Source organism: Octodon degus, unplaced genomic scaffold, assembly GCF_000260255.1.
Source record: "Octodon degus isolate 3935 unplaced genomic scaffold, OctDeg1.0 scaffold00007, whole genome shotgun sequence".
Taxonomy (NCBI): domain Eukaryota; kingdom Metazoa; phylum Chordata; class Mammalia; order Rodentia; family Octodontidae; genus Octodon; species Octodon degus.
Genome location: NW_004524583.1, coordinates 31,377,585 through 31,402,804, shown reverse-complemented (window position 1 = coordinate 31,402,804; position 25,220 = coordinate 31,377,585). Strand labels below are relative to the sequence as shown.

General features: G+C 52.8%; 1 protein-coding gene across 5 annotated transcripts in view; it reads left to right on the top strand.

The window, feature by feature from the left end:
* Dpf3 (double PHD fingers 3) overlaps positions 1–25,220 on the top strand; it is a 268,746-nt gene that overhangs the window by 110,175 nt on the left and 133,351 nt on the right. For all 5 annotated transcript variants that reach the window (XM_004624841.2, XM_023703322.1, XM_023703317.1 and 2 more), the window contains exon 3: positions 6,779–6,886. In XM_004624841.2, the coding sequence (XP_004624898.1) occupies positions 6,779–6,886 (108 nt within the window). The remainder of the gene's footprint in view (positions 1–6,778; positions 6,887–25,220) is intronic.

Here is a 25,220-nt window from a genome sequence, read left to right as displayed (position 1 = left end):
AATTTTTTATTCCATTTTGTCTTTTTTGTTAGCTTATTAGCTATTAACAATTGTTTATTATTTTATTTATTTAATATTTAGTACAGGGTCTACAGAGTCTCACTACACAGATCAGACTTGTAATGATCCTCCTGTTTTCAGCCTCCCAAGGGCTGGGATTACAGGCGTGTGCCACCATGCCCAGCCTTATCACTGTATTATTATTTTAATTAATTTTTTTAATTACAGGGTGTCACTATGCAGCTCAGACTCATAATAATCGTCCTGTTTTTAGCCTCTCAGTGCTGGGATTACAGGCATGCGTTACCATGCCTGGACTGGGTCACTGGCTTAGCACATTCAGGGGTAGTCTTGGCGGGGCCTGTGGTGCCTGGGATTGAACCCTGGTCTCTGTGCTTGCCTAAGTGGGCATTTAGTCTGCTGAGCTATCTTGCTGGCCCTATCTTCCTTTTCTTTTTTTCTCTTTTTTTAAACAGCTTTTCAATAGTGTATTGTGTATATACTATACTATGCTATGTTTATTATTTTTTTTCTGACTTTCATGTTTATTTAGGGATGTCCCATGAAATAACGATTTTCATTTTTTTCATATATTTATTTTTTATTGAGAAATAAATATGAATGAGACAGTTTCACAACCGATTAATAGGACAGTTTTGATAGTCCATACACTGTACATTGTTATCTTCTTAGTGGTTATCCATAGTACATATGCTATGTTTGTTTAACCAAGTTCCTATCAATGGACAGTTGGATCATTTCCAGTCTTTTAATAGTATAAAATACGCTATTGAATATTTTATACTAGTAAATACGTATCTTTATATTTTTGCTTGTGACTCTTTGGTAGAGATTTTCTAGCAATGGAATTGCTAGGTCAAAGATGCAAAAATATATGTAGTTTTGCTAGGTATGCCAAATTTCTCTTCACAATCTTCCCAGCAGCAGTAGACGAGAGCAGTAGGCATATTGCTAATAATAGACTATTTCAACAGTATAGAAACAGAGGCCAGGATGGGGGATACTTGTCAGGAACATCGTAGAGGTGATTCTTGTATTAGGTAGCAATTGGTCCTAATAACTCTTTAGACTTGGATGTTCATTGTGTAATGATTAAAAATTCTTTTGATGAATTTGGGAAGTAGACCCTGTTGTTGTTTTTGCTTCTTTACGCATTTTATAGGTCTTAATACAGTGCCTTCGTACTCCCAGAATGCTTTTCTCTGTGAGAAGTTGTAGTTGGTGAAGTTAGTGACGTGACAATGAAGCGAAATGAGTTCCAGGAGCAGTGGCTCTGCGGAGGCGGGATGCGGCTCTGTCTTCCTGGCAGCTGTGGTGTGGGAACTGGTTTCCTATGCGGGCAGCTCTCTGAGCTCTGGTGCTCCTGCTTCCTGCTTCTGGCCCAGTGGGGTTTAGGTAGGGGAGTGCTCTCTGGCTTATGGAGTAGACTTCCCCAAGGAGCTGTGCAGCCTTGGGCCAGCTACCTACTCACGGTTAGCCTCCCTGTCTTCAGCCTGTCAGCGTCTCATGGGGCTATTGACACAATGAGGTAAGGACTGGGAAACATATGAAGTATACATAAAGAACAACAATAACAAAAGAATGAGTGTGGGGCAGGAAGATAGCTCCACAGCCTGGCAAATGCAGGGACTGGGGTTCAATCCCCACTAGCCCCACCCTGGGCATGTTGAGCCAACCACTGAATCTAGGCATGGTGGCGTATGCCTGTAACCCCATCTCTGGGGAGGCTGAAATAGGAGAATCACTACGAGTCTGACCCATGTAGTGGGACCCTGTACCAAACACATAAAATTAAAAAAGAGAAAAGAATGAGTGTGAGGTGCTAGCCTAGGACAGAGTGAGAGAGCTCAGTAAATGTTAGCAGTTGTCGCAGCATCTGCTTTGAGTGTGACAGGACCAGCAAGGAGCTCCTGGGCCAGAAGAACCAGGCAGCATTCTGCATCAGGGTCCACAGGCCAGCACCCAAGGGACCCTGGGACTGAATCTCAACCTGAGGGGGCTTAAGGAGACTGCTGGGAGGGCACCAGGCATGGCTGAGGAGCACTGCGTGCAGATGGGGGTGGCGTACACCAGGCCTACAACGCAGCACCAAGTTCTTGAGTCATTTAGGGAGTGGTTCTGGAAGGCCTCACTGAAAGGTGCCGCTGGAGCTGGAGCCGGGGCAGCTCTTGATTGAACCTGGGGAGGAGAGAAGAGCGTTGCTCCAGGGAGATGCCGGCTGTCCTTGGGAAGTCCTCTCGCCCACTTCTCAAGCCTTGCCTAGGGGCCTTGTGACTCATCCCTCCAGCTCCGTAGAATTGATCTCCGTTAGAGTTTTTGGCCTGAGATACTGATGGGGCCTCTGATATGTTGGGCAAGCCTGGGAGCAGGAAGATGGGTAAGACTTGACCGGCGCAGACTTCCCGAGGGGAGAGTTTCCCCACTACAGATGCCTTGGTGTGTCTCTGATAACCTGGTTCAGTGTTTACTGTTCCAGTAACAGTTTGTGATGCTCAGTCTTTAGGAATTCCTGGCTCCTGCTGCTATCTGCTTATCAATAGGAAGGCCATAGGGGCACCACTGTGGTGACTCCAGGAAGGACTGAGAGCTGGAGGAGCTGTTAAATGACACTGATGGCCTGAAGGGGAGTCTCCTGCTCTGTCCCTCTCTCCTTTGGATGGGACAAATGACAGTAGCACTTGGGTTTTTTATTTAGCTCCATGGATTCTATTTATGGCCCTGAGCACCCTGGTACCTTTCTCCTCCACTTCCTTCTACCCTAGCTTCTGGGCTTCCTGGTTGGCTCCTCTTCCAAGCCAAGTGGGGAGAGAGGATGTGGTGCCAGGCGCAGATGGCTTCTGTTCTCTGTTGGGACACAGGGCAGACAAATTGGTCTGAGTTTCAGAAGGCAGATTTTTATTCAAAATAAGGGCAGGGAGCTTGTCTTTGTCCCAAGGGTTGGCCCACAGTGGGGCAGGCTTCCTGTGACGTAAGTTCCGACTGTAGAGGCTGGTGGGGATCCTCAGAGGCACCTCTGAGGTGCTGAGGCAAGAGCCCTCGCAGGGAGGGGACTTGAGTTTTCTCCGTTTACAGCTGGCGGGGGAGAGCACGCTGCTCTGGTTCTCTCTGCTTTGCTGTTCCTTTCCCATGGCGTTTCTTTTCCTGAATGCCTCACAGCTCACGCCCTGCTTGTCATAGCTGCTGGGGCACAGGACCTACCTGTCCGACTTGAGAAATGCACGTGCCGGGATATTTGTCTTGGGTTTGCGGGTCATGTAGATGCCAAGCCTGTGGGACCACATTCAAGCCTAATTTCCCGGGAAAGGTGGAGCGTGCATTTCTTTCTCCCCCCGCCCCGCCCCCATCTGCTGGTGCTTTCACTCACGCAGAGTTCTGTAACTGGAGTTGCAGCTCGAGGCAACAAGGCAGCGGAACAGCAGTCTGCTCAGTGGGTTTGTGAGTGGAGGACCTCTGCCGCCTTGGTTACCTGGAGGAGGGATCCCCTCTTTTCTGGCCTCCCACCGCCTGCTTCCCTCCCTCCGTTTCCACCCCCACCCTAGGCTCACTCCTCAAGGTCGATTTCCTTGGCAGCGCCGCGGCGCCATCCTCCTCCCTGCTCCGCCGCCGGCGCACACGGGCTTTTGAGTTCTGTGCCTTCTGCTCTAACGAGATAAACAAGCGAAGCCTCACGAGGCTTCTCTTCCCTCCGTAAGTGCAGCTCTGGGGTGGCTGAACGTGGTGGCTCCGTAAGGAACCCCCATGCTTGCGGCTTAGGAAGGCGAGCAAGGAAAGGGCTAAGGAGACAAGGAGGAATCAGAGCAGACACTGACGGGAAGCCTGGGTGGCCGGGGCCTGGTCGAGCCATGTGCTCGCAGAGTCCAAGTCCATAGCAGCTAACTCCCGGCAATCGACAGCTCACAGCTGTTAAGTTTTTATGGCCGTAGTCTTCCTCCTCCTGAGGATCAGTGAATTCCATGACAGTCCCATAGCTGGGTGCCATGGAGCCCTCCTCTTCCAGGGGAGGAGGCAGGCTCAGACACGGCTTGGGGTATTTTCCAATCCTTGTGTGCTCTTGCCCGGCACTGTGGGGCTTCTCAAATTTATGAGAGAGAGAATGAAATGAAGTTGGTTCCTTCTGGGCCTTCAGAGGACTTGCCAACGTTGCCTCTCCAGGAGAGGGGCGGATAGCTACCAGCCGTGGCTCGGGGTTGTCTCAAGGCTGTCTCAGGACTGTGGACCCACAAGCGTAGGATTGCCCTCTCTGGGAGGGTGTAGGGACAAGTGTTGACATTTCTGAGCTCTTGCTCTTAGACCTTTAGAGAGTGTGGTCTGGATCAGCTCTTTCTTCCTCACCTGCTTTTGGTTGAATTGGAACTACCAGGGGTAGTGGACAGCGGGGCAAGGAAACAAGCCGAGACCAGAGGCTTCTGTGCTGGCCTGGGTGAGGTGGGCCCTGGGCTTGGTCCTGGGTCCACTGTGTGGAACCTTTCTGGGAGAAGGAGCCTCTTGGAGCCAGGAGCAGTGTTCATTCACTTCCTGCATTTCTGAGCCAGGTTTAGCTCTGCTCAGCTGTGTTCACTTGATAAGGATTCTTCGAGGCACCTGCTGAGCATGGGGTACCGGGTGCTGGGGATAGGACAGAGGGATGGGACACCTCCCATGCTGGTCTCAGAAAGCCTGGAAGGGAGATAATGGAGTAGGTGGGCGATTAATTACAGTGCTGGGGAAACCAAGGATGCTTGGGTTCCTGCAGGAAGCTGTTGGGGTGATCTTGGCCCCTAAGAAGAGCACGCAGACTGTGCTAAATCAATGCCCAAAGGCTCCCAGCTAGACACTCCAACCACCTGTTGAGTTCTTAGAAACCAGCCACCCGGTGTGCCTACCTAGCCAAATTCGGGTTCAATTTGAGAAATTCTGCTTATGAGAAGTTTCCTGGGAGATTTTGGCTTAGGCTTGGGTTAAGAATCCCTGAACCCAGGATGAGTGGTTCTGGGAGGCGGAGTAGCAGCCAGCACTTCAACTGCCCTGGCATGCTGCAGATTGTCATGTCTGCTGGTGGCCTGGACGCCTGGACAGGACTCAGAATCCAGATGTCCATTTGGGGATGGCAGGACCGGAGACAACATGGTCCTGAAGCGAGTCACTGCAGAAATATGATGCCAACCCTCAGAGAGGCTACCTGGCCCCCTCGTGGCAGGGAAGCAAGCCACCATGATGGGATTCATTTGGCTTCTGTCCACCCGCTGCCAGTCCTCAGGGCTCAGAGAGCTCAGAGCTGCAGGATCTTCCTACTGTACAGAAGCCCACGAAGCAGAAGCCCCACAGGCTCGATCTTAATCGTTTCTGAGAATCAAAAGGAGAGGGGTCAAAACCTCCAAACTGTTCACAGTCTCGCAACCCATGGGAGCAGCTGAGTGATTAAAATGATGCTCAGCACAAAAAGGCGCCTGGATATTTTGGTTCCTTTCATGTGGGGAGAGTTGCCCTGCTTGGGATCCAACCCAGAGGACTGGTGAGGAAGACTGGCAGGACTGAAAAATGAATGAACAGATCTGTAGTAATGGAAGGTTTATAGACTTTTTTTTCTCTGCAAAGGCAAATAATGAAAGTAGTTTCCCCTCTTAACTTTCCTGGGCCTTGAGATGGAAGACAGCAGATGGGAATAGGGTCCTGGTGGTTTTTTTTTTTTTTTGCGGAACTGGGGATTGAACTCAGACCCTTGCACTTGCTCTTGGTGTGTTCTGAGCCCTGTGGTCCTAGGTTTAGGCAGGGACACTCTCATATGGAACTGCCTGCGTCCACAGCTGTCAGGTGTCATTTATTACCGAAGATAGACTTTATTTTAATGTTGGAACATATTTATCCATCCATCCATCCATCCATCCATCCATCCATCCATCCATCCATCCAACTAATACTTATTTGGGTTCTTTCACATGTCAGCTTTGGTTCTGGGGCTCCCAGCAGGAGTAAGACAAAGGTCCGGTCCTCGCTGGCTTTCCACTGGTTTCTTTGGAGGATCATTAGCTGGTGTTTTCAGGCTCCACGTCACCCCACCAGTCCTAAGCACCTCCCTATCCTCTCTTCCCTGCCCCTGAGAGTAGGCTGCATTGGTCTTGTGTGGCGAGTCCACACCTCTCCACATCCTCCAGTTGTCACACTGTTGCCACAGGAGCGCTATCTGGGCGTCGTCGGTAAGACTGCTTGTGGAGTTCTTGGCATGACAGCACTGCTGGTGATGTCAGAGGCCAAATAGAAATGGCGACTCCTGCTGGGGGACAGCGTAGTACATGAGTCTGGCATGTCCCGCGGTTGCTTACCCGTGGTAGCGCAGGCCGGGGGCAGCGATGTCCAGGAATGCTGCTCTGTGGCCAGGGGGCCTGGGTGTGTCTAGAGCAGGAGTGTGCTCCCATGAAGGCAGCCCCAAGGTAGGCCCATGACCTCTCCTGTCTATACCCGGGCAGAGAGGCGGTTGTGGAGAGCTACCACCTTCGGAGTGCTGTCATGAGACGACTCCTCCTAGGTCTGTAAGGGCAGGGCTGCTTTTACTAAGGGGATGGTGCTTTTTGGCCCAGGTGACATGAACAGCAAGGCAGAGCACCTGGCAACGTCTGGGGCAGAAGGCCTAGGCTGACCTGTGCCGCAGGTCCACCCTGTGACCTTGACAAGTCCCCTGGGCTTGCGTTTCCTCCCCCTGTGAGTGGTCGGGTCGGTTGGGGTAGTTTCCCTGGCCTCTTGCAGCCTGGAGCCTTTAATCTTTACTGGTCTCTGTCTGCAGGCCTTGCTCCAGGCCAGCTGTACACGTACCCTGCGCGCTGCTGGCGCAAGAAGAGACGGCTGCATCCGCCCGAGGACCCAAAGCTTCGGCTGTTGGAAATCAAACCTGGTGAGTGCGCTCCGGGGCCTGGAGCTCGGCTGGGGCTTGGCAGGAGGCAGTGACACCCGGGCCTGGCCTAGGACAGAGCCAGGCGGGTCCTCTGCTCGTGGGGCTGAGTTTTCTGGGAGAGGAAAGATACCCACAGGTCACTCCGAGGTGTTCCTCTGTGCCGACTCTGTGGCTAGACGTGGCCACCTGGCCTCTGAGCTTCTCTCCTCTGGTGTCTTGAGCCTTCTCCTACTCTGCCTTCCCTTTGCCATCCCTGGGAAGCAAATCAGGCCACAGCAGGGGCTAGGCACGGCTTTCCCACCAGGACGGCAGGAGCTGCAGTGCTTCTGCGTCAGCTGCTGCCTTCCTTGTGGTCTCAGGAAGGTGCCTGAGCCCAGGTTGTGTGTTTTCTAGATGACGACACCCCATAGACCCATTCCCCACTACTCAGGGGCACTCCTGGAGCTGCTTACTTGGGAAGGGCCAGTTTGTTAGAAAAAGCACACTGTCTTGGCTGTATGGGAGAGCCAGGGTCCAACACGTGTGTCTAAGGGCTAGAGACTGCCGAGCCACCCTGCAGAAGGATCTGCTTGTTTACCTTGACCACAGCTAGTGACACTTCTGACCACGTGGCTGCCCTGATTCCTGACCCCTGCGTCTGGGTTGCAGCAAGACCAAGTGATTGATTGTACAGGGAACCTTTGTTTTGAGGGATCTGGGGTTGTAATGTGACTCGGGGTTGAGGGCATTGGCTGTCCGGGGCCTGTCACTGGTTGCATGCATCTCCTTGAGTTGAGATTGAGCCCTCTGGGCTGTTCCCTTGGGCCAACAGCACAGGTGTATTGGGCGGTACTCCTAGGCAGCTTCCACCTCCAACGAGGAGCAAGGCAGCCACGTGCAATTTTGTAATTCATTTTTTGCTTGATTTTTAAGTAGGTAATACCGTCACATGTTTTGACATTTATAAGCTAAAAGGACATATTGTTTAGGAAAAAATAAGGGCACATCTCCGAAGACAATCAATGACACTGTTTTTTTTTTTTTTTCCAATTCTGAGATCGTCTTCACGTATACTTGGCATTCCACTGAGGTGATTATCCATGCCTCTTCGTACCAGCACGACCACCTTTGATTTTGCCGTTTCCGTTTAGGCAGCGCCGTAGACCCTGGCCACCCTTGCCGTTAGTCTCCTCATACCTTGGTTATCACTGCATAATGTTCTACTGTATGAGGAGGTCATAATCTATTTTACCAGATTGTTCCCAATATTTTAAGTGTATGAAAACATCTCACATTTAATTTGTTAAAGGATTGTATTTTAAGTATGTAACATTAATTTAAAATTATCAGTTTTGTTCTTACTATTTACACAAGGGATCTTAATTAAGAATACTTCAAGTCAGACTTATCGGGTCTTCTTTCTTCAACCAAAGACACTTAGCATTTTGAAATACTTTTGATCTCATGAGCTCCAATTCTTTACTTTACTGAGGTCCACACAAGTTAAAGAAACTTTCTTGAAGTCATACAACAATTCCCGTGGATCCAGAGGAGAGTCCAGGCTGCTTGAATTACCCATTCAGTGCTTTTCTGCTTCTTCATGCTGTGGATAGATAAACTAACTTTTTTTTTGTATTTAAGGAAGGGTCTACAGAGTTTCAGGGTCTCACAGCTAGATCGGGCTTGTAGTGATCCGCTTGTTTACAGCCTCCCGAGGCTGCAGTTGTAGGCGTGCGCCACCATGCCCCGTCTCAGTTGCTGTCTCAGCGTACCCCTGGGGTGGGGCCGGCACGGCGGGCTCAAGGATGAAACCCCCTGCCCCTGCCCCTGCTTGCTGGTGCTTTAATTTGCTGAGCTATTTGGCTGGCCCTTTAGAGAAACTAACTTAAAGAGACACTGGCAAGATTTCTTTCTTTAAAAACTTTTTCTTTTTTTTGGTGGAACCGGGAATTGAACTCAGGCCCTTGCGCTTGCCAGGCAAGAGCTTATTCTACTGAGCCATCTCCCTGGCCCCTAAAAACTTTCAGATCACAAAGTTTAAATATATGAAGAGGTAATTGGAATTTTTCCAGTCATAAATACTCAACTCCAAGCAGTCTAAGCACCCACAGAGTCTCAAAACAGCAAATCCCAAGATGCACCTGGCTTCAGCCACAGTTGCATGCAGGTGCTCCAAACACTGTAGTGAGCCTGCGTCTCTCTGTCTCTAATCCTGCCTTCTCTTCTTAGGGCAGGGCAGGTGGCCACCATGCCCCATGCTCAGCCAAATTCCCCTTCCACGAATGGCAGAGAAGTCCCAGGTGGGACCGATAGCAGCTGGCCCAGGTTCTGTCTGCCTTCCAGTCACTGCCCCCCAGCATAGAGAGGATGCTCTGATTGAGTCTCTATCATCATGACCAGCATCTGAATGGAGACACTGGTTTATAAAATGTTTTATAAAGCATTTGTGTCCCTGTCACTTACTTGTCCCTACCATAGCCTGGGGTTTAGAGGGGCAAAGAAGAAATGAAGGTGCTACAGGCTCTTGGCACAGGTGAGAGAAACCGGATTGCAGTTAGGGCGAGAGTCCATGTGGACCAGGCCACTGCAAACCAACCACTGCTCTGGGACCCGGGCACGCAGCTGTCTTCTGAGCATTTGCTCTCCTGTCCACAGAGAGTTACTTTGAATGTGGTTTGCCCTGCGTGGGACTCACAAGGGAGCAGCAGCATTCATAGTGGGCTGTGGACCTGCAGGACCTATGAGGGTAGGGAAAAGGAAGAAACCGGGGCTGATGCTTTTCTGCAGCCGTGTTCCCTCCGCACACGGTGGTCCATCTGTGACTGTTTGAAAGAGTCACAGTGGTGCAGTTCCGTCCTCTAGGCAGGCCCGCTTCCAAGTGTGAGGTAGAAGTGGCTGGACCAGGTTTGGGGTAAAAGTCCAGCCCCTGAGGTGCTGAGGGTTCTGGGCAATGTCAAGCTCTGAGGAGACAAGCACCAGCCCTGTGTGACCCTGCTCCCACACAGGCAACGTGGGGCTCCCCCCAGGCTGGCCCTTTCTTTCTCAGCAAGCACTAAGAGATGCTCAGCAGCCCAGGGCTGTGGGAAGAAGCCTGCAAATGGCAGTGCTTCTACTCGGATGAACGCAGTCCTCTTTTTAGGTAATCAGACATCCACTAAACCTGCTAACGCCAAAGCCAGAGCCCAAACCTGCAAAGCCTTTGGCCAAATGCCTGTCATTCCCTAGCCCATTTTGAGTCTGAATTGTGGGGCCCTGCCCCTGGCCCTGCCCTTGTCTGCAGCTTTCTGCTCTGGGCCCTGGGAGAAGGAGGACAGCCTGGCACCTCACAGCAGTCGGGCCTGCCTAGAGGACGGAACTGCACCACCAACGACGCAATCACCCTCCTCCTGGAAGCAGTTAAGCTTTGCATTTGAATTTTGCGCATGTGCCAAGATTCAGGAAAACACCCCACTCAGGGCCTCAGCTCCTGCACATGGCAGCTTTCTGCAAAAATAGGTGATGCCCCTCTGGGTGGACACCTGCAGAACGATGCCTCTTCTGGCAGTAGTAGATAGAGCCCAGGGCGTGCCCTGGCCTCCCCCTGAGTCCTGGCAGGACCCCCTGTGCAGGTGTGACTCCCCACCGCCCATCATTTGGGTAGTGCAGCTTCCACCTGAACGACCTCCTTCTGCTTTGGGGCTGTGTCCTCCCTTGGGTGCTGACCTGAGCAACAGTTCTCAACAGTCCTTTCCTATTTTCATTCCATTTGAGTTGGGCTCCAGGAGGGCTCAGTTTTTGGTTGGTGCTTTGGAGAGTGACTCGGGAGCGTCCCTGGCGGAGTCCCCAAGCTCCTCGTGGGTGGGAGCAGTTGTCCCAGGGCTCAGGGGCTGTCCATCCCTCCCTCCCCAGGGACCGAGGAGCTGCGATCTGTGAGCTGAGGGAGAAGGAGACGCGGGCTCCCTGGTGTCTGCACAGCGAGGTGGGCAGGGTGTTTCTGGACACCGAGCACTGCCTGTCAGTAGTTTAAAAACACTTATTCTTGGAGCTAAAGGTTCTGCTAGAACTTATCACACATATTGCCCGCATCTATAATTTAATTTTAGGTATCTTTATGTCTAAATAAAAATTTAGAAGATTTCTGTTGTGGTGCTGTTTATATCTACAAGCAAAGAACAGAAACTACCAGAAGGTCTATTGATGGGAAATGAGTTAAATAGGTAGTACTTCCACAAAATGGAATATTATTTTGTCTTTTAAAGAGCAAGAAAAAAAATGGACAGATGTCTAAGATAAATTGCTAAGTAGGAAAAAACCCAAATTATACAACATTATGTATAATCCTCTCTGGATAAAACTTGCTAAAAATCAATAATCAATTTGTACACCCTGTGATAAATTTCTTTAAATTTATAGAAATTAGAGAATGAGTTTATTGAAAGAAAACCAACCAGTGGACCAGCCTGCACAACCTGGGCCCCAGAGAAGAGACCCCGCCTTTCCTCTCCCTTCTCTTGGCCTTCTTGGGGAGGGCTCCCCTGGGGTCCCCTTGACGTGAGGTCCAGGGCCCTGGCAACGCTCACGGGCTCACCACCAGCACCACCCGGACGTAGCCCGTGAGAACCGAGGCACCATTTAGAGCCCGTGTGCCTCAGGAGGGAGACTTCCTGTCTTCCTTCCTCCACCTGTCAGGGTGGAGCTCAAGAGCAGCGTACCATGCCAGCTCCCCATTTGTCCTTCTCGTCTTCTTTAGCTTGTCACTACCTGAGCCTGTCTTCAGCAACAAAGAAGGCCAGTGTGTGGCAGAAGTCGGTGCGGTCCCTGGCCTGCAGGTCTGCAAGCTGGGTCAGAAAGCCGGGGCAGGGTAAAGGGAGGACAGGGCGGTTTCAGGACTCTGGAGGCTCCTGAGGCCAGGGCCATGGAACCATTCTCCTGTCTTAGCTGCTAAAGCCCAGAGGTGTCCCGGGGCAGGAACTGGAGAGCCAGGGCTTGCTGAGGGCATGTGGGCTCTTGGACTTGGCTATGCCCTAGGAGAGGCCCCCGCCCCATCTCATCCTCCTCACTGGGAATGTGCATCCCTCCTGTGTTTCTTTACTATTCCCTGGAGAGACGATTGTGCATGCGTGCATTTGTGTGCATGTGCGTGTGCGTGTGTGTCTGCGCGCGTGCGCGTGTGTGTCTGTCTGTGTGCTCCTGACAGGTGGGAAGGGCTGTCAGCTAGGTAGAGCACTTTGGAGCCCAAAAGCATTTTGAGGGGGGCCGGGGATATAGCTCAGTGGCATATATACCTGCCTGGCAAGTGCAAGGTCCTGAGTTTGATCCCTGATACTACCAAAAAAAAAAAAAAAAAAAAGCCTTTTGAGCATCCCCAGCGCTGCAGCCCATGCTAGGCAGCACCCTCCGATCGGTCTTGAGTAAACATCTCGCACCTCTGGCTTGCCCGGGCTCATGAAGGACAACACACACACACACACACACGCAACATTATTCTCTCTGCTCACTAACGACTGAGTTCAGTGTTCTCTGCGGCTTCCCTCGGCTGCAGGAGCTGTGCAAAGCGTTTCACAGTGCAGGTGTCATAACCCACAGTGGGGCAGGCACCGGGGCAAGCAAGGGGCCTCTGCCTGGACCACTCCTTGCGAATCCAGCTCTGTCCTTGAGAAAGGGAGCCGAGCTGGCAGCCACGAGCAGCGGACAGTAAATATCCCCTTGAAGGCTACGGGGCAGGCCTGTGCTGGGCCAACGCCAGCTGATTAGAAAGGGGCCTTTAACTTCACTATTGCTTGTTTTTCTTGGGGGGGGGGGATAAAGAAAAGAAAAAGCCTGGGAACAAACTTTTACTTATGTCCCTTTGGATTAAATGCCCAGATAGTCTGCTTAGATCAATTTAACATCTTTCCACCCCAGCCCTCCTGTCCCTGTAGTCCTGAGCAGATACTGTCTTCATTTTAGAGGTTGGGAACCTGTGGCATAGATTAGGAAGTTGATTTCCCAAGGGCACTGGGGTGAAGCCAAGGAAGGAACGCTAAGGGGAGCCGGTTTGGACTGGTACCATCGCTCTAAGCCCCAGCGCACACATTGGTTCTGGGCTCAGCGATACCTAACGGAGGGAGAGGGCTTGGGCAGGCGGCACTCCTGCAGAGCCCTGCATACCCGAGGCCTTGTCAGTCCCGTCTGCCTGGTACACGTGGGGGCCACAGGTCCTTTTCCCCCTGCTGGGTTCCAAGGGTGCTGGGAGGGAAGGCAGCCAGGAACAAGCTTCTGGTTCTTTCTCTTGGCCTTTCCTGGGATTGGCAGTGCTTCAGTGGCTGGCGATGCACCACGAGGACGCCCTGGCCACCATGGCAGGTTGTGGGGGCAGGAGATCACAGCCTGCGTGGTCCCAGAGCAGGGGGGCCATGAGCAGGCTGAGGGACCCCAGAAGGGTGTCCCCTAAGGGGTGGTGAAGGTGATGGGGGCCTGGTCGCCTAGGGTGCTCTCCCTGCCTCCGGGAGCTGTCGGAGCTCTACAGATGGGAGCAGGCTGCGGCCAACTTCCCCAGCTTTTGAAAATCCTGCATCTTAATTAGTTCCCTACTGCTTTTGTACATGGCCCACATTTTAATAGTCTCCAAGCTTCTTCCACCATTTGCTCTCTGATGTTCAGCGCAATTTCTCTTCTCCCTGAGACGGCCCCCCGCCCCACACCCGCCTGTCCGGGGACAACTTAAGCAACACTAATGTGCCAAGCATGTAGCCTGAGATTGATGAGGCCGTCAGCTGGCTCTGGTGCCCCCCAGCCCTCCCCCTGTGGTGCACTGCTCGGATGGAAGAGCCAGGTGGGGGTGGGCATGGTGGGGGAGGCGCAGGAAGGGATCCGCGGCCCTCGAGCCAGGTGTGAGCTGCTGGACAGTGTGACCTTCTCCCAGGAAGCTTAGCGGTCTGGCCGTGTCCTTCTGGTGGCGAAGGACGCTCCGGCTCCCACCCCAGCCCAGCGGCGCTTATCTGTCTCTGTGTGGGGGTTGTCTGAGCGTGGGACGGCAGGAGAAAGGATGCCTTCAAGTGCATCAGGGAGATGACCGGTCATTTATCTCCTTCCTGCAGCTCAGAGCCCGCAGCCATCCATCCTTGGAGGCCTGAGACTGCAGCTTTGCCTGCTCTGTTGGCCTCAGGAAAGGGTAGCGGAGGAAAGGTGGCCCACTTCCTGGCCCTGGCCCTCCCTCATCTCCAGGTGGGAGACGGGACTGGGTGACCGTCTTGAGCGTGTCCTCAGTGTGGCTTGCATCCTGCAGGCTCTGCAGTTGGGCTGGCAGAGGCCTCGGCCTGCAGCTGCAGCGGCAGAGCAGCGACATCAGTCACGTGCTGCAGTCAGGCCTGTGAGAGCCACCCTGAGAGCCGGGGTGGTGAGCCCGAGAAGTCACGGAGTCACACACTGTGCTCCTTCGCTGTGTCCCTGTGCCGGCAGGTGCATGCCTAGAATCCCTAGCACTGCACAAGGCTTGGTGTGTGCAGCTGCGCAGTAGAGTTGGCAAAGGGATGAAGGAGAGACATGTGCAAACACCTTGCACCGCATTTGACCTCGAGCTTGGAGATCGCGACTCGATGAGAGGAGAGCGTTGTCTGCACCTCACCTGTGAGATGAGAGAGCCAGCCAGGGACGAGCAGCTGTGGACAGTCCAGCCGGGCCTTGTGCTGGGCTGCTGTTCTGGCACACCAGGTGGCCTTGTCTAGCTTTGGTTGTAGACCATAGGGTGAGGACCTTATGCCTACTAGCCATGCTTTGTGGGAGAAAGGCCATGGAAAAGGCTAAGGCCTGGGCTCTGTGCACTGGCTTTGTGATTTAGGTTGACTGCCTGAGCACCCCAGCCTGGACTCTTCATTGGCAGAAAGTGGAACGTGGCAGCTTCGGGGAGTGAGTCTAAGGGTAGGGGGATGAGGGATGGGGGCATTGGCAAGGGCGTGGGAGAAGGCACCACCATGTCACCTCCACTCTGCCCTGCAGGGTGGGCCCTGGGGTTCTCATGCTTGCAAAGTGGTCTTGCTGTGGGCAGCTCGCTGCCTGGCCAGAAGACCTGCATGCTGCCTGTCAGAATGGGTCCTGTCCTGTCTTAGAGTTCTCCTAGGCCCAAGTGCAGTGTCTTATACATTTCAGAGAGAAGCCCTGGGGCCTGGCGGTGGGGCCCATCTTCTAGATCTACGACTTGTGCGGTTTGGTTCCATGGGTCCCAGATCTCAGCCCTCTAGCGGCCATTGCTTGGGGCACAGATGCACCTGAAGGCTTCCTCTCTGCATGCGGGACCCCTGTTGTCACGGAGCGTGCTCGCCAGTGCCATCAGCCCGGGCCTTCGCTCCTGCCCTTGGTGGGAGCCCATCTGCATTCCTCTGGGAGAATCACTCCTCAGGGGCTTGCTATGATGGGCGTTGTCTCAACTTGAAAAGTTTAGAAGTGTAATTGACTCAGCAGAGACCCAGGGTTCTTACTTTGTAAATATCCGCATCCTGCACAAGAGGGGGACATAAACACTGTGCGAGTTCTACAGCTCTAGCCCAAGGTAGCCTGCTTATAATGTAAGAAGGGGAGAGAGGGCTTGCTAGAAGCCGCAGCTGCTGCCCTTCCTTTTGCTTTTTGCTGTCTACTGCCAGGAACTGCTGCCCTCTTCCATGTGTTACTCTGCCTTGCAGCCAGCTGAGTTTGGATCGAAACCTCCACTAATTATGAGTGAAATAAATCTTTCCTTTCTGAATTTTGGGTGTAGGGTATTTTGTCCCAGCAGTGAGTGGAGAGTAACAGACAGGGCGCCACACCTGGCCCCCTTAGTGTCACATGCCTGGCCCTGAGCCTCAGCACCCACCCAGGGGCTTGGGTTGCGTGCCCGCTGCTGCTGGGGTGCATTTGACGAGAGCATGGGCTTTGTCCACACCTGGCCCGGCTTCTTCCTGAGCCCCAGGCTCGTGAGTGGGCTCCGTACACCTCGCTGGAGCCCTCTCATTGGGCTCCCCATTCCACCCTCACCCTTCTCTGGTTATTTTTAGAGTGATCCTGTTACAGTGTAGGCTTCATCGTGTCACGGATTTCTCCACCCCTCTGTGGCTTGGCGTCATGCTCAGGACAGAGACTGGCATTGTCCTGGCTGCCTACCCAGCCCTTGAAGGCCCCAGGGACTCTCTGAGCTGGGCTTCGCACTAATGGCTGCTTGCCTGGAGATCTGCGTGTCTGCCTTTGACACCTCCTCCACTGTTGTGTTTTCCTGGCCATGTTTAAAAGCAGAACTGCCATCCTATCACCCCATGTTCCAGCTTGCCCACTTCCGTTTTGTTGTTTCTCCAAAACACTGATTATCAGATGCCAGACTGCAGGTCTCACTTGCTCCTTCCCTGTATTGTTTCTTCCCTCTGTGTCTTCCCTCATCTGAACTAGAATATCCACTCCACGGGAGCCGGGCGTTTTGGCCCTTTTGTTCACAGCCGTGATCCTAATACAGAACCTAGCACAGAGGAAGAGCTCAGTAACTGCTCACTAGAAATGGGAAAAGGCAAGCCGTTCTTCGCTGGGGTTTTCCGTGGTCTCCCCAAAGCTGTAGGAGCTGTTCCTTCGCACTGGAGCAGGACCAGCTTCTCGGTTTTGAGCTGTGTCTCATGCTCTGCTGCTTCTATATGCTGGCTTGTCACTGCTGTCCTTCCGGGACCAGGCATGTGCTGGGAAGCCGGGCCTCCCCACGTCTGGCGGCCCTACTGTGTCGGCAGGTGAGGTGCCTCGGTGAGGAGCAGAGGAAGAGTGGGCTGCGGAGGCGCAGAGAAGGGTGCCCACCTTTGCCAAGCATCCTGCTTGTGTCAGGTGCCTCACGGGGGGCCTTGTTGGGCCCCGTAGGACCATGGGCAGTGGCTTCTGTTCTCCCAGTTTTGCAGTGGAGGAGCTCAAGGGCAAGGGTGTGGTTCTGGGTAAGAGCACTGAGCTCCAACTTCCAGAGCATCTTCTTGTGCTTCCCAGTTATCTGTACTTCCTTAAAATATTCACCTTTAGTTTTTCCCTCAATTTCATTAAAGCAAACAAAAATTATGCATGTATATATGGTGCAGCACATGATGGTTTAATATATGTATATATTATAAAATGATGAAATAAGATTAATAAAGTTAATGAACATACCGTTTTGGTGGGGAGAACGTTGAGATCTACGCGCTTAGCAATTTTCAAGTATAGAGCACATCATTGCTAAGGGTAGTCACCGTGCTGTACGGTAGATCACCAAGCCAGGTATGGTGGCGCATGTCTGTAACCCCAGCAATTGGGAGGCTGAATCAGGAGGATCACGCTGAGCTTGAGACCAGCCTGGGCTACAAAGTGTGTTCAAGGCCAGCCTGAACTGCATAGTAAGACCCTGTGTCAAAAAGACCAGACAGACAGACAGACAGACAGACAGACAGACAGACAGACAGGTCTCCAGGACATATTTGCTCTGAGCCCACAGCCCTCACCATGCTACCCCACCTCACCATAGATGTCTCTCCCCGGCACATCCATTCCTGCCTCCTCTTCTTGCTGAGCCACCTTTGCTTGGTTTCCGGGCTGCCCAGTGGTGACTTCTGTTGCCGGAGCAGTGTTCTTCTGGGTCCCAGGGCTGGGAAGTGCTTAGATGTGGCCCCAACCTCAGGCTATGGGACCCACCCTTGTGCTTCTGCCCCAGGAGAGCATAGGCACACCAGGCCGTGTCCAGGACTGACCGGTCCTCTGGCACGTGACTGGCCTGGAGTTGGAAGGCAAGAAGAACAAGGGCCTCTGGGCACAGCCTGGATCCTTTAGCGAACCTCCTCTATTCTGGGCTTTCTGAGTCACAAAGCGGGAGTCAGATGCAGCCAAGAAAGTGGCTCCCTCAGTAATGAACAGACGGGCTCCTGGGCCTGCCACCAGCGCAGGGGCCCAGGGCTCCGGTCCTTGCCCCTCCTCCCCTGTGCGGTGTGAGATAACAACGCCCCCTCCCTTCTGCCTCTCAGAGTCTGATGGGGATAAGTGAAATCATGATTCTTAAGCTCCTTGCTCCTTGGTGTGAGTTGACGGATAAACCCAAGGACATGCGATGGGCTTAACTACCAAAAATAATAAGCACCCAGAAGAGAACACTGCTTGTTTGTATTTTTAAAGATGAACTAGAGGCTGGGTTTTCAAAATCCTGAGTACTCGCAGTGCATTAGGAGGCTGCTTTGCCAGTGCATGTGGGATGGCTCCCTGCCTCCCCTGCCGTGCTGGGCAGCAGCTCCACTCCAGGCCTTGTGTCGAGGGGAGCTGTGATGGATGGATGGGCGGGTGCGCCTTGTTCGGGTGTGTCACCACCGTTTCCCTCCAGGCCAGCTGTCTGTTGGCAGGGTCCAGCCTCCCGAAAGATGGTATCTCTTGCAAACTCGACAGCTAACGGACAGCTCCTCTTTGTGTATGTTTCCGCAAAGAAGAACAGTCTTAATCTGGTTTTGATATGGCCTGTTTTATTGTAATCCATATATGACTGCAGGTTCCCATCCTCTATCTGGATCCTCATAACGAGGGAGAGGGAGCCGGATCCTCGCTGAGCCTGTGACATCCATGATGTTTGCATTTTTAAATGACCTGGGATTTAATTGCTCGCTGTGCTCCTGTGTTGCACTTTCAGGCTCATCTCGCCAGCGTCCTGCTAATGAGCTCAGTGGCTCCAGAAACCCCGTGGAAGCTTTTCTTTCAGTGCATTGGGTGGCAGGCTTGGGCCACCTGTGTCAAAGGCGTGTGGCTTTGATCTGCACCAGAGAGGAGGACAGTCCTGTCTGGAGCCTGGGGGGAAGCTGTTTCTCCTCACTATTGTGTTTCTTTTTCTTTCTTTCTTTTTTTTTCTTTTTGCTTTGCTTTGCCTCTATTTGTGCCTTTTCTTTTTCTTTTTAAAAAACTCTTTCTATCCTTCAATCCTTGTTTGTCTAAGAGGTTTTTCTTATTTGGAAACCGATTTGCTTCGGTTTGCACAGAAGCTGTCTGTGGTGTGATGGATCGTGCTTGGAAGTCACCCAAGGAGTATCTCTGTTCCCAATTAGAAGTGGAGGCAGAGCTGCTTACGGGGCCCAGGGAGGCGGCTGGCCTGGGTGACAGCTGCTGCTGCTCTGGAGAGAGTGTAACGATCCATGGGTTTATATCCTTGTGTGTAAAATCAGCCTAATTTAAAGATGAGTTATGTGTGTGTGTGTGTGTGTGTGTGTGTGTGTGTGTGTGTGTGTGTGTTTTGGGCCATTTTCTTTTAATGTTAGGTGCTTCATGACTCCTGTCAGGATCCGTGGTCTCTAAATTTGTGCAAGGTGCACAATGAGTCTGCTTTTAAGGAATTGCTAAATCCCATTAAGATCTATGTCCAGATGTGCCGTATTAGAATAGAATCAAATTGAATCAATGAAATCCCCGAGGGCTCACGAGGAGCAGGTCTAGGTCGTATACTGTGCGGGCGCGTGGACCTGTTATCTCTTTCTCTCTTCACTCTGGACCCTTCTGCGGTTGGAGGCAGAGAAGGCGCGCTGGTGGGCGAGGGAGGGGTGGCGATCTGTCCTTCCGACCTTCCAGTCCCGCCCGTGGTACTTTGCTGCCAGGTTTCGTGAGAGATCTGCTAGAATGTTGCTCGCGGAGCAGTGCCCAGTATGGAGTAGGCAACATTACGAACCATATTTAAATTCCTTCCATTTTTGGAAAGCAAAATCATAGTAAACTTTTTTTCAATGCTATAAACATGCACTGTCTCCTGACAGGCACTGGGCACGTGTGCTGTGGAATGTTAGAAACGTGGCAGTGCAAACTGAGGTGTGCTGCCGTGAGACACACACCAGGCTTCGAAGTCTTAATGTGAAGAACAAAATTCAAAATTGGATAAAACGGGATGTCAAATTTTAAGTATTGACTTAATGTTATTATTATTATTATTATTATTATTCTTTTGGTACAGGGTCTCACTATGCAGCTCAGACTCATAGTGATCCTCCTGTTCTCGGTCTCCCCAGCGCGGGGACCTCGGGTGTGCACCGCCGCGCGCCAGACTCGGTGGCCGGCTCAGCATGCCTGGGAGTGGAGCCGGTGTGGCATGTGGTGCCCGGGATCGAGCCTCAGTCCCTGAGCTTGCCTAAGCAGGCACTTAGTCCACTGAGCTATCTTGCCGGCTCTGACTTTTATGTTCAAATGGGAATGTTTTGTAAATAATTCGGTTAAAGAAAATGTATTATTAAAATGCACTACACCTGCCTCTCTTTACCTCTTTAAGGTGTGGTTGTTAGAAAGTTGAAAATGATATAAATTGCATGTGTTACATTTTTCTTGGAGAATGTAGCTGTATGCTCAGGGGACTCAAGGGCAATTTTCGAGGGTGAGGCCCAAGGGCGAAAGGTTGCGTGTGTGCAAGACATCAGCAGCAGGCAGCCTCAGCAGAGTGGAGAGCCAGTGAGAGTGCAAGAGCACCCCCGGCCTCTTGAGCGAGGCCGGCGTGCGGCGGTGCACACCCGAGGTCCCCGTGCTGGGGAGACCGAGAACAGGAGGATCACTATGAGTCTGACCTGCATGCATAGTGAGACCCTGTACCAAAAGAATAATAATAATAATAACATTAATATTAATTCAATACTTAAAATTTGACATCCCATTTTATCCAGTTTTGAATTTTTTTATTCACATTAAGACTTCTTGTACAGCTTGTCATTGCATGTTTGCATTCCTGTGTATGCTGTGACCAGCACTATGCGTGTTTAGCTGTACTAAGTCATGGTCACATAACTGTGTCCCACTGTGCACCTGTGCTGGACAGGTGGGCTTATGTCCTCAGGTGTCCTTAGAGGCCCCTGAGCTCTGAAGCAGGCTGAGTGAGCCCCCACGTCCCACCCCCTCAAAGGTAGGGAGTGTATGAATGTAACGTTCTATGTGGGACAGGGCACAAATTAACAAGTCAGGAACCAGGTGGGTTTGCAAAACCACTGTTTTCATTTCATCTATAAGCCTAGCATGTAACATTCGAGGCCGTGTGTTGAGCAAGGGCTTCACCCTGAAGGGCAAGGGCTGAGGTCCTTGCCCCGGGCAGATGCTATTCCGAGCAGCATCCCATACACAGCAGTCAACATTTTTGGTCAGAAGCTATTCCCAGCCTTCAACCACTGCAGTGCCTGCTCAAGGCACCTGCTAAGTCATTTCCCAGCGAGAGCAGGAGCTTGTGTCCTGAAGCACAATAACCCTCATGGTCACACTTTATGGCCACTCTGCCATGCACCTTGCCATAGGTCAGCACTCCACAAGGGACAGTGCCCTGTCACTCTTGAGCTGCCCAAGCCAGAAGCCAGAATGTCAGCCCCTCGTGATGGCCCGGCTGGCCATGCACACATGCAGGGGGCCTTCTCCACGCATCATGAACAACCACACTGCCCGCCACTCTGCCCATTGGCTTGAGCTGCCTGCTTACGCCAGAACACTTCTGCATTGTGCTGGACAGCGACTGCTGTCCATCGCTGGGCTGTGTCAACGCTAGCCCCATCAGTATACTAGGCATCAGCTGGAAGTCTTTCTTTCCCTTTTGCATAGGGATCAAGGGTCAAGTCTTATCATTTATCCTGGATGAGTTCCTGGGCCGTGTATGTCACAGGTCCCAAAACTGTTGGCAGTTCGGCTGCCAACAGGCTAGCGGAGAAAGAGGCCTGCTGTTGGAGGTACATCCCCCAACATGTGCAACTGGGTGCGTGTGCCGCCCAACTCCTCGAACAGGCTGTTCACATCTGTGCCCAGCCCTCTGTCTGTCTGGTGCTTCCTCACAGGCATGCAGAGCAGCAGACACCGCTGCTGTTCCTACTGCGGGAGTGCCAGCTCTTTGCTCCTTCTACAGTGTGACCGAAACCCACCAGGATGCTTTTGCTTCCCCTGTTTTCTGCTGTAGGCCCCAGACAAATCAGTCATCGTGTACAGTGACAGTCAGGACAAATGGCAGGTTAGGGTCACTGACTCAGGTTTTGCGCCTGTGCAGCAGCCCTCTTTGTGTCCTGCAAAGCAGCTTCTGCTGTGCAGCCCCAGGTTGTGCCTCTTTTGGTCCTCTGGCATCAAGGGCATGCGGGGGAGCTGGGAGCAGCACATCCGCCAGAAACCTAGCAAGGCCACAGCCACCTGCAATTGGTGTACTGTCCCGGGTCTGGTCTTACCTGGCCACAAAACACCCAAGAAGCGGACAGACAAGCCAGGTCGCTGGGCCTTGGCTTTGTGCACGGCACACCCTTATGTCAGCGCAGCTTCCTCCGGACTGCACTGTGGCTTTCAAAACTGCAAGGCCATCAGAGATTAATGCAGCATCATCAGGACAACACAGTGTCGCTTGGCCTGGGTAGCCAGGTGCTGGGGGCTGTGTCACAAAGTTGGGCTATGCAAATAGCCTCGTGGTGACATCTGGAGGTGCATCGCCCACCCTCCCACGTGAAGGCAAACTGGTCCTGACTGCAGAATCAGGGTGTGACTTCAGTCATTCACCGTGACCCGCCTGGCTCCTGCGTGGGCCACTCTGAAGGGCTCTGAGCAGGGAGGCTCACCTCAAGACAGCCCATCCCATCTCCTCAGGGCCGCCAGGCAGCTGCCACCTGCAGGGCCTGTGGAAGAGTCAGTGCTGTACGGTGCGAGTGGCCTGGATTATGGTTTTTACCACATGAATTCACAACCGAATTCTCCCTGGGTGGCGTAGAGCCTGCGGCAGTGAGTGTGTCCACACCCAGTATGCATTCAGCAGCCAGGTAAACGTAAACATCATGCGAGTGTGGAGGCAGGCACCTGAGGACCAGACCACCCAGGCCTTCCAGACCATGGTCTAGTGACCTCCACAGCCTCTGTGTAGGCGGTAGGTCCTGTAACATGGCCTGGGTTGCAGTGGATGAGTGTTACTTGGCTCAGGTGTCCACCCACACTGGTGCACACTGCACATTCTTTGGGGATCAGTAGATAGCTCCATGTGGCCTCCCGTCTCCTGGGACTCCTAGACCTGGGTACCACAGCCTGGCTCCTAATGGGGGTAACCGCGGGCCAGTGCCACTCCTTCCAGCCTCACTTGGGCTGCTTTGGCCTTCTGGCCTTGGCCCATCGGCGGGATGCTGCTTGGGGCCTCCACGGCATCAGCAGTGTTGCTGTCTACGTCCAGAGCCTGCTGTCTGTGTGCAGCCAGGCCAGCATCCAGTAGGTCCATTCAGGTCTGGTGCCAACTGCCCTTCAGGGGCCCACAGTCTGTCCTTGGGGGTCAGCCTGGCTCACCCGGAGCCCCCCTTCTTTTTCTCCTTTGCGGATACAGTGTTTACAGATCTCGCCCTCCAAGGGCGCATCTCTTCCCCATTGCCCAGCCTGGCCAAGGCACCCACAGCATCATGGGCCAGGTGGCCCCGCAGGCAGGCTGGCAAGGCTGCCACTGACCAGAATGTGCCAGCCAGCCCGCTCGCCAGGACCATGTCCTTCATGCCTGCCGTCAGCAGCTCCTTGTCTGGGCCATGGTGCTGCAGTTCAAGCATCATCCGCCTCGTGCCCGTGTCATGTGACATAGTTATCAAGCCTAGATTGCGACTTGGTCGGGCAGGTCACCTGGATTCTCCCAAGCCAGGCAAGCTGCTGCTGTCAACCAGAGTATCTCAGTGTGATTGTGTGTGTCAGGGGCTGTGCTCTGAGCATCCTGCAGAAGCTGTGGCATAGAGCGGGTGCTAGCTGCACTGACTATTTGGGACATCTCCTGTGAGCCTAACAGCGTGGTATCAGCCCATCATCCCACAGCCATGGCAACCATGCAGGCAGTGTTTCACCCACCTTCTGCTTTCATCCTTTTGCCAGCTTCTGCAGCTCCATGGCTGAGTAGGCCGTGTGCATTGTGTGCCAGGTGGAGGTAGGCCGCGCTCCCAGTCCTCCTCCCCAGGCTAGGGGCTCCTCTACCTCCACTTTTTGGTGAATAGCTGCCCTAGTGTGCAGAACCTGGGGGTTTTCTTGGACATGAGGACTCATGCTTTTGGAGTCATTTCTGGGGGAGGCTGTGCTCCCACGCCTTACAACCTGAGCTCTGCAGCAGGCAGCTGTCGCCCAAGGTCCTGCTCCATCTGCTGCACCTGCTCTGTTTGCTGGACAAGGCCGTACACCCTTGATTTACACAGCAGAAGAGAGGGAAGAGCAGCCAAGCACCCGTCCTGCTATTTCAGAGGGGAGGAGGCATGTGTCTGCCGATTGCTTCCAAGGCTTGCAAGACATCTCCGGACTCCAAACAGACTGATCCCTCGTCCTCCAGGATCTTGCCAGCTGCCAAGAAAGTGGCTGCATGTAGCCACGGCAAGCCCGGGTCGCTTATCAGCCATTCCCTGGGGCTGTCCTTCACCTTTGGGTGCTGTTTCCACCACCTCCATGGGACCACTCACCTCAACATCCTGCCGACTACACCACTTGTTAGCCCAAGGGGTTGTGGTGGCTGGGTAGGAGGGGGATTTTTGTGGGTGAGGAGCCAAGGTTAAAGAATAACACGTGTGTGAGACATCAGCAGTGACAGCAGGCAGCGCGGCCGAGCAGAGGGCCAGAGTGAGAGCACAGGGAGCCGCTTGGTCTTCATTGTCTTGTTGCTATCTAGCTGTTGTTGCTCACTTACACTCTCACGTGGCGCTGTAAACAGCACGTGCACGTCCTCCTGTGCTAAGCGACGGTTACATAACTGTGTCCCCCTGTGAGCCTGCGCAGACAAGCGGGGTCGTGTGCTCAGGTGCTCCTAGATGCCCTGAGCTTTGAAGCGGTCCGAGTGGCTCCCCACAGATTCCCCCTTGGTGGGGCATGTGTAGTGCACTTCAGAGGTCCCAGGTTCTTTGCATATATGATCTTACTTGGAATACAAGTTTTTAATAGAATATCATAAAACAAACAAATAAAAAGTGTTAAATCTTACTCTAGTTGTTTTGATGATGCTTTAGGGGCTCTGAACTCAGTGCATCACCTTGTTGGATTCTCACTCAGGAACCGTGAAACAGATGCTATGGTCACTTTCAATTAGCACCTGAAGTATCAGAGATTCAGGTCAAGTGACCAGCCTGTGGCCTGCTACTACGTGGGGGCGACTCCACAGCTAGCTAAAAGCAGGACCTGTATGAGCCGAATTCAATATTGGTGATGGGGAGAATGCGGCTACTCAGGGGCATGGGAAAGTCTCCTGCGTGCTGCCTTCCTGCTGGGGGATTCTGGCGCGGCCGGAGATCGGTGTGAGCTCTGCCTAGCGTAGCTCTCTAACTCGGTTCTACTTTCACCCTTGATTCTCTCAGTGTCTACCCGATAGTCTGGTTAAAGAGAGCCAAGAGAGTAGATTGAGTTTTGGGAAAGCAGGATGGAGACTTTTTAGCAGGGGAAAAAGAGAGGAAGAGCAGGATGAGGATGAGGAGGAGGAGGA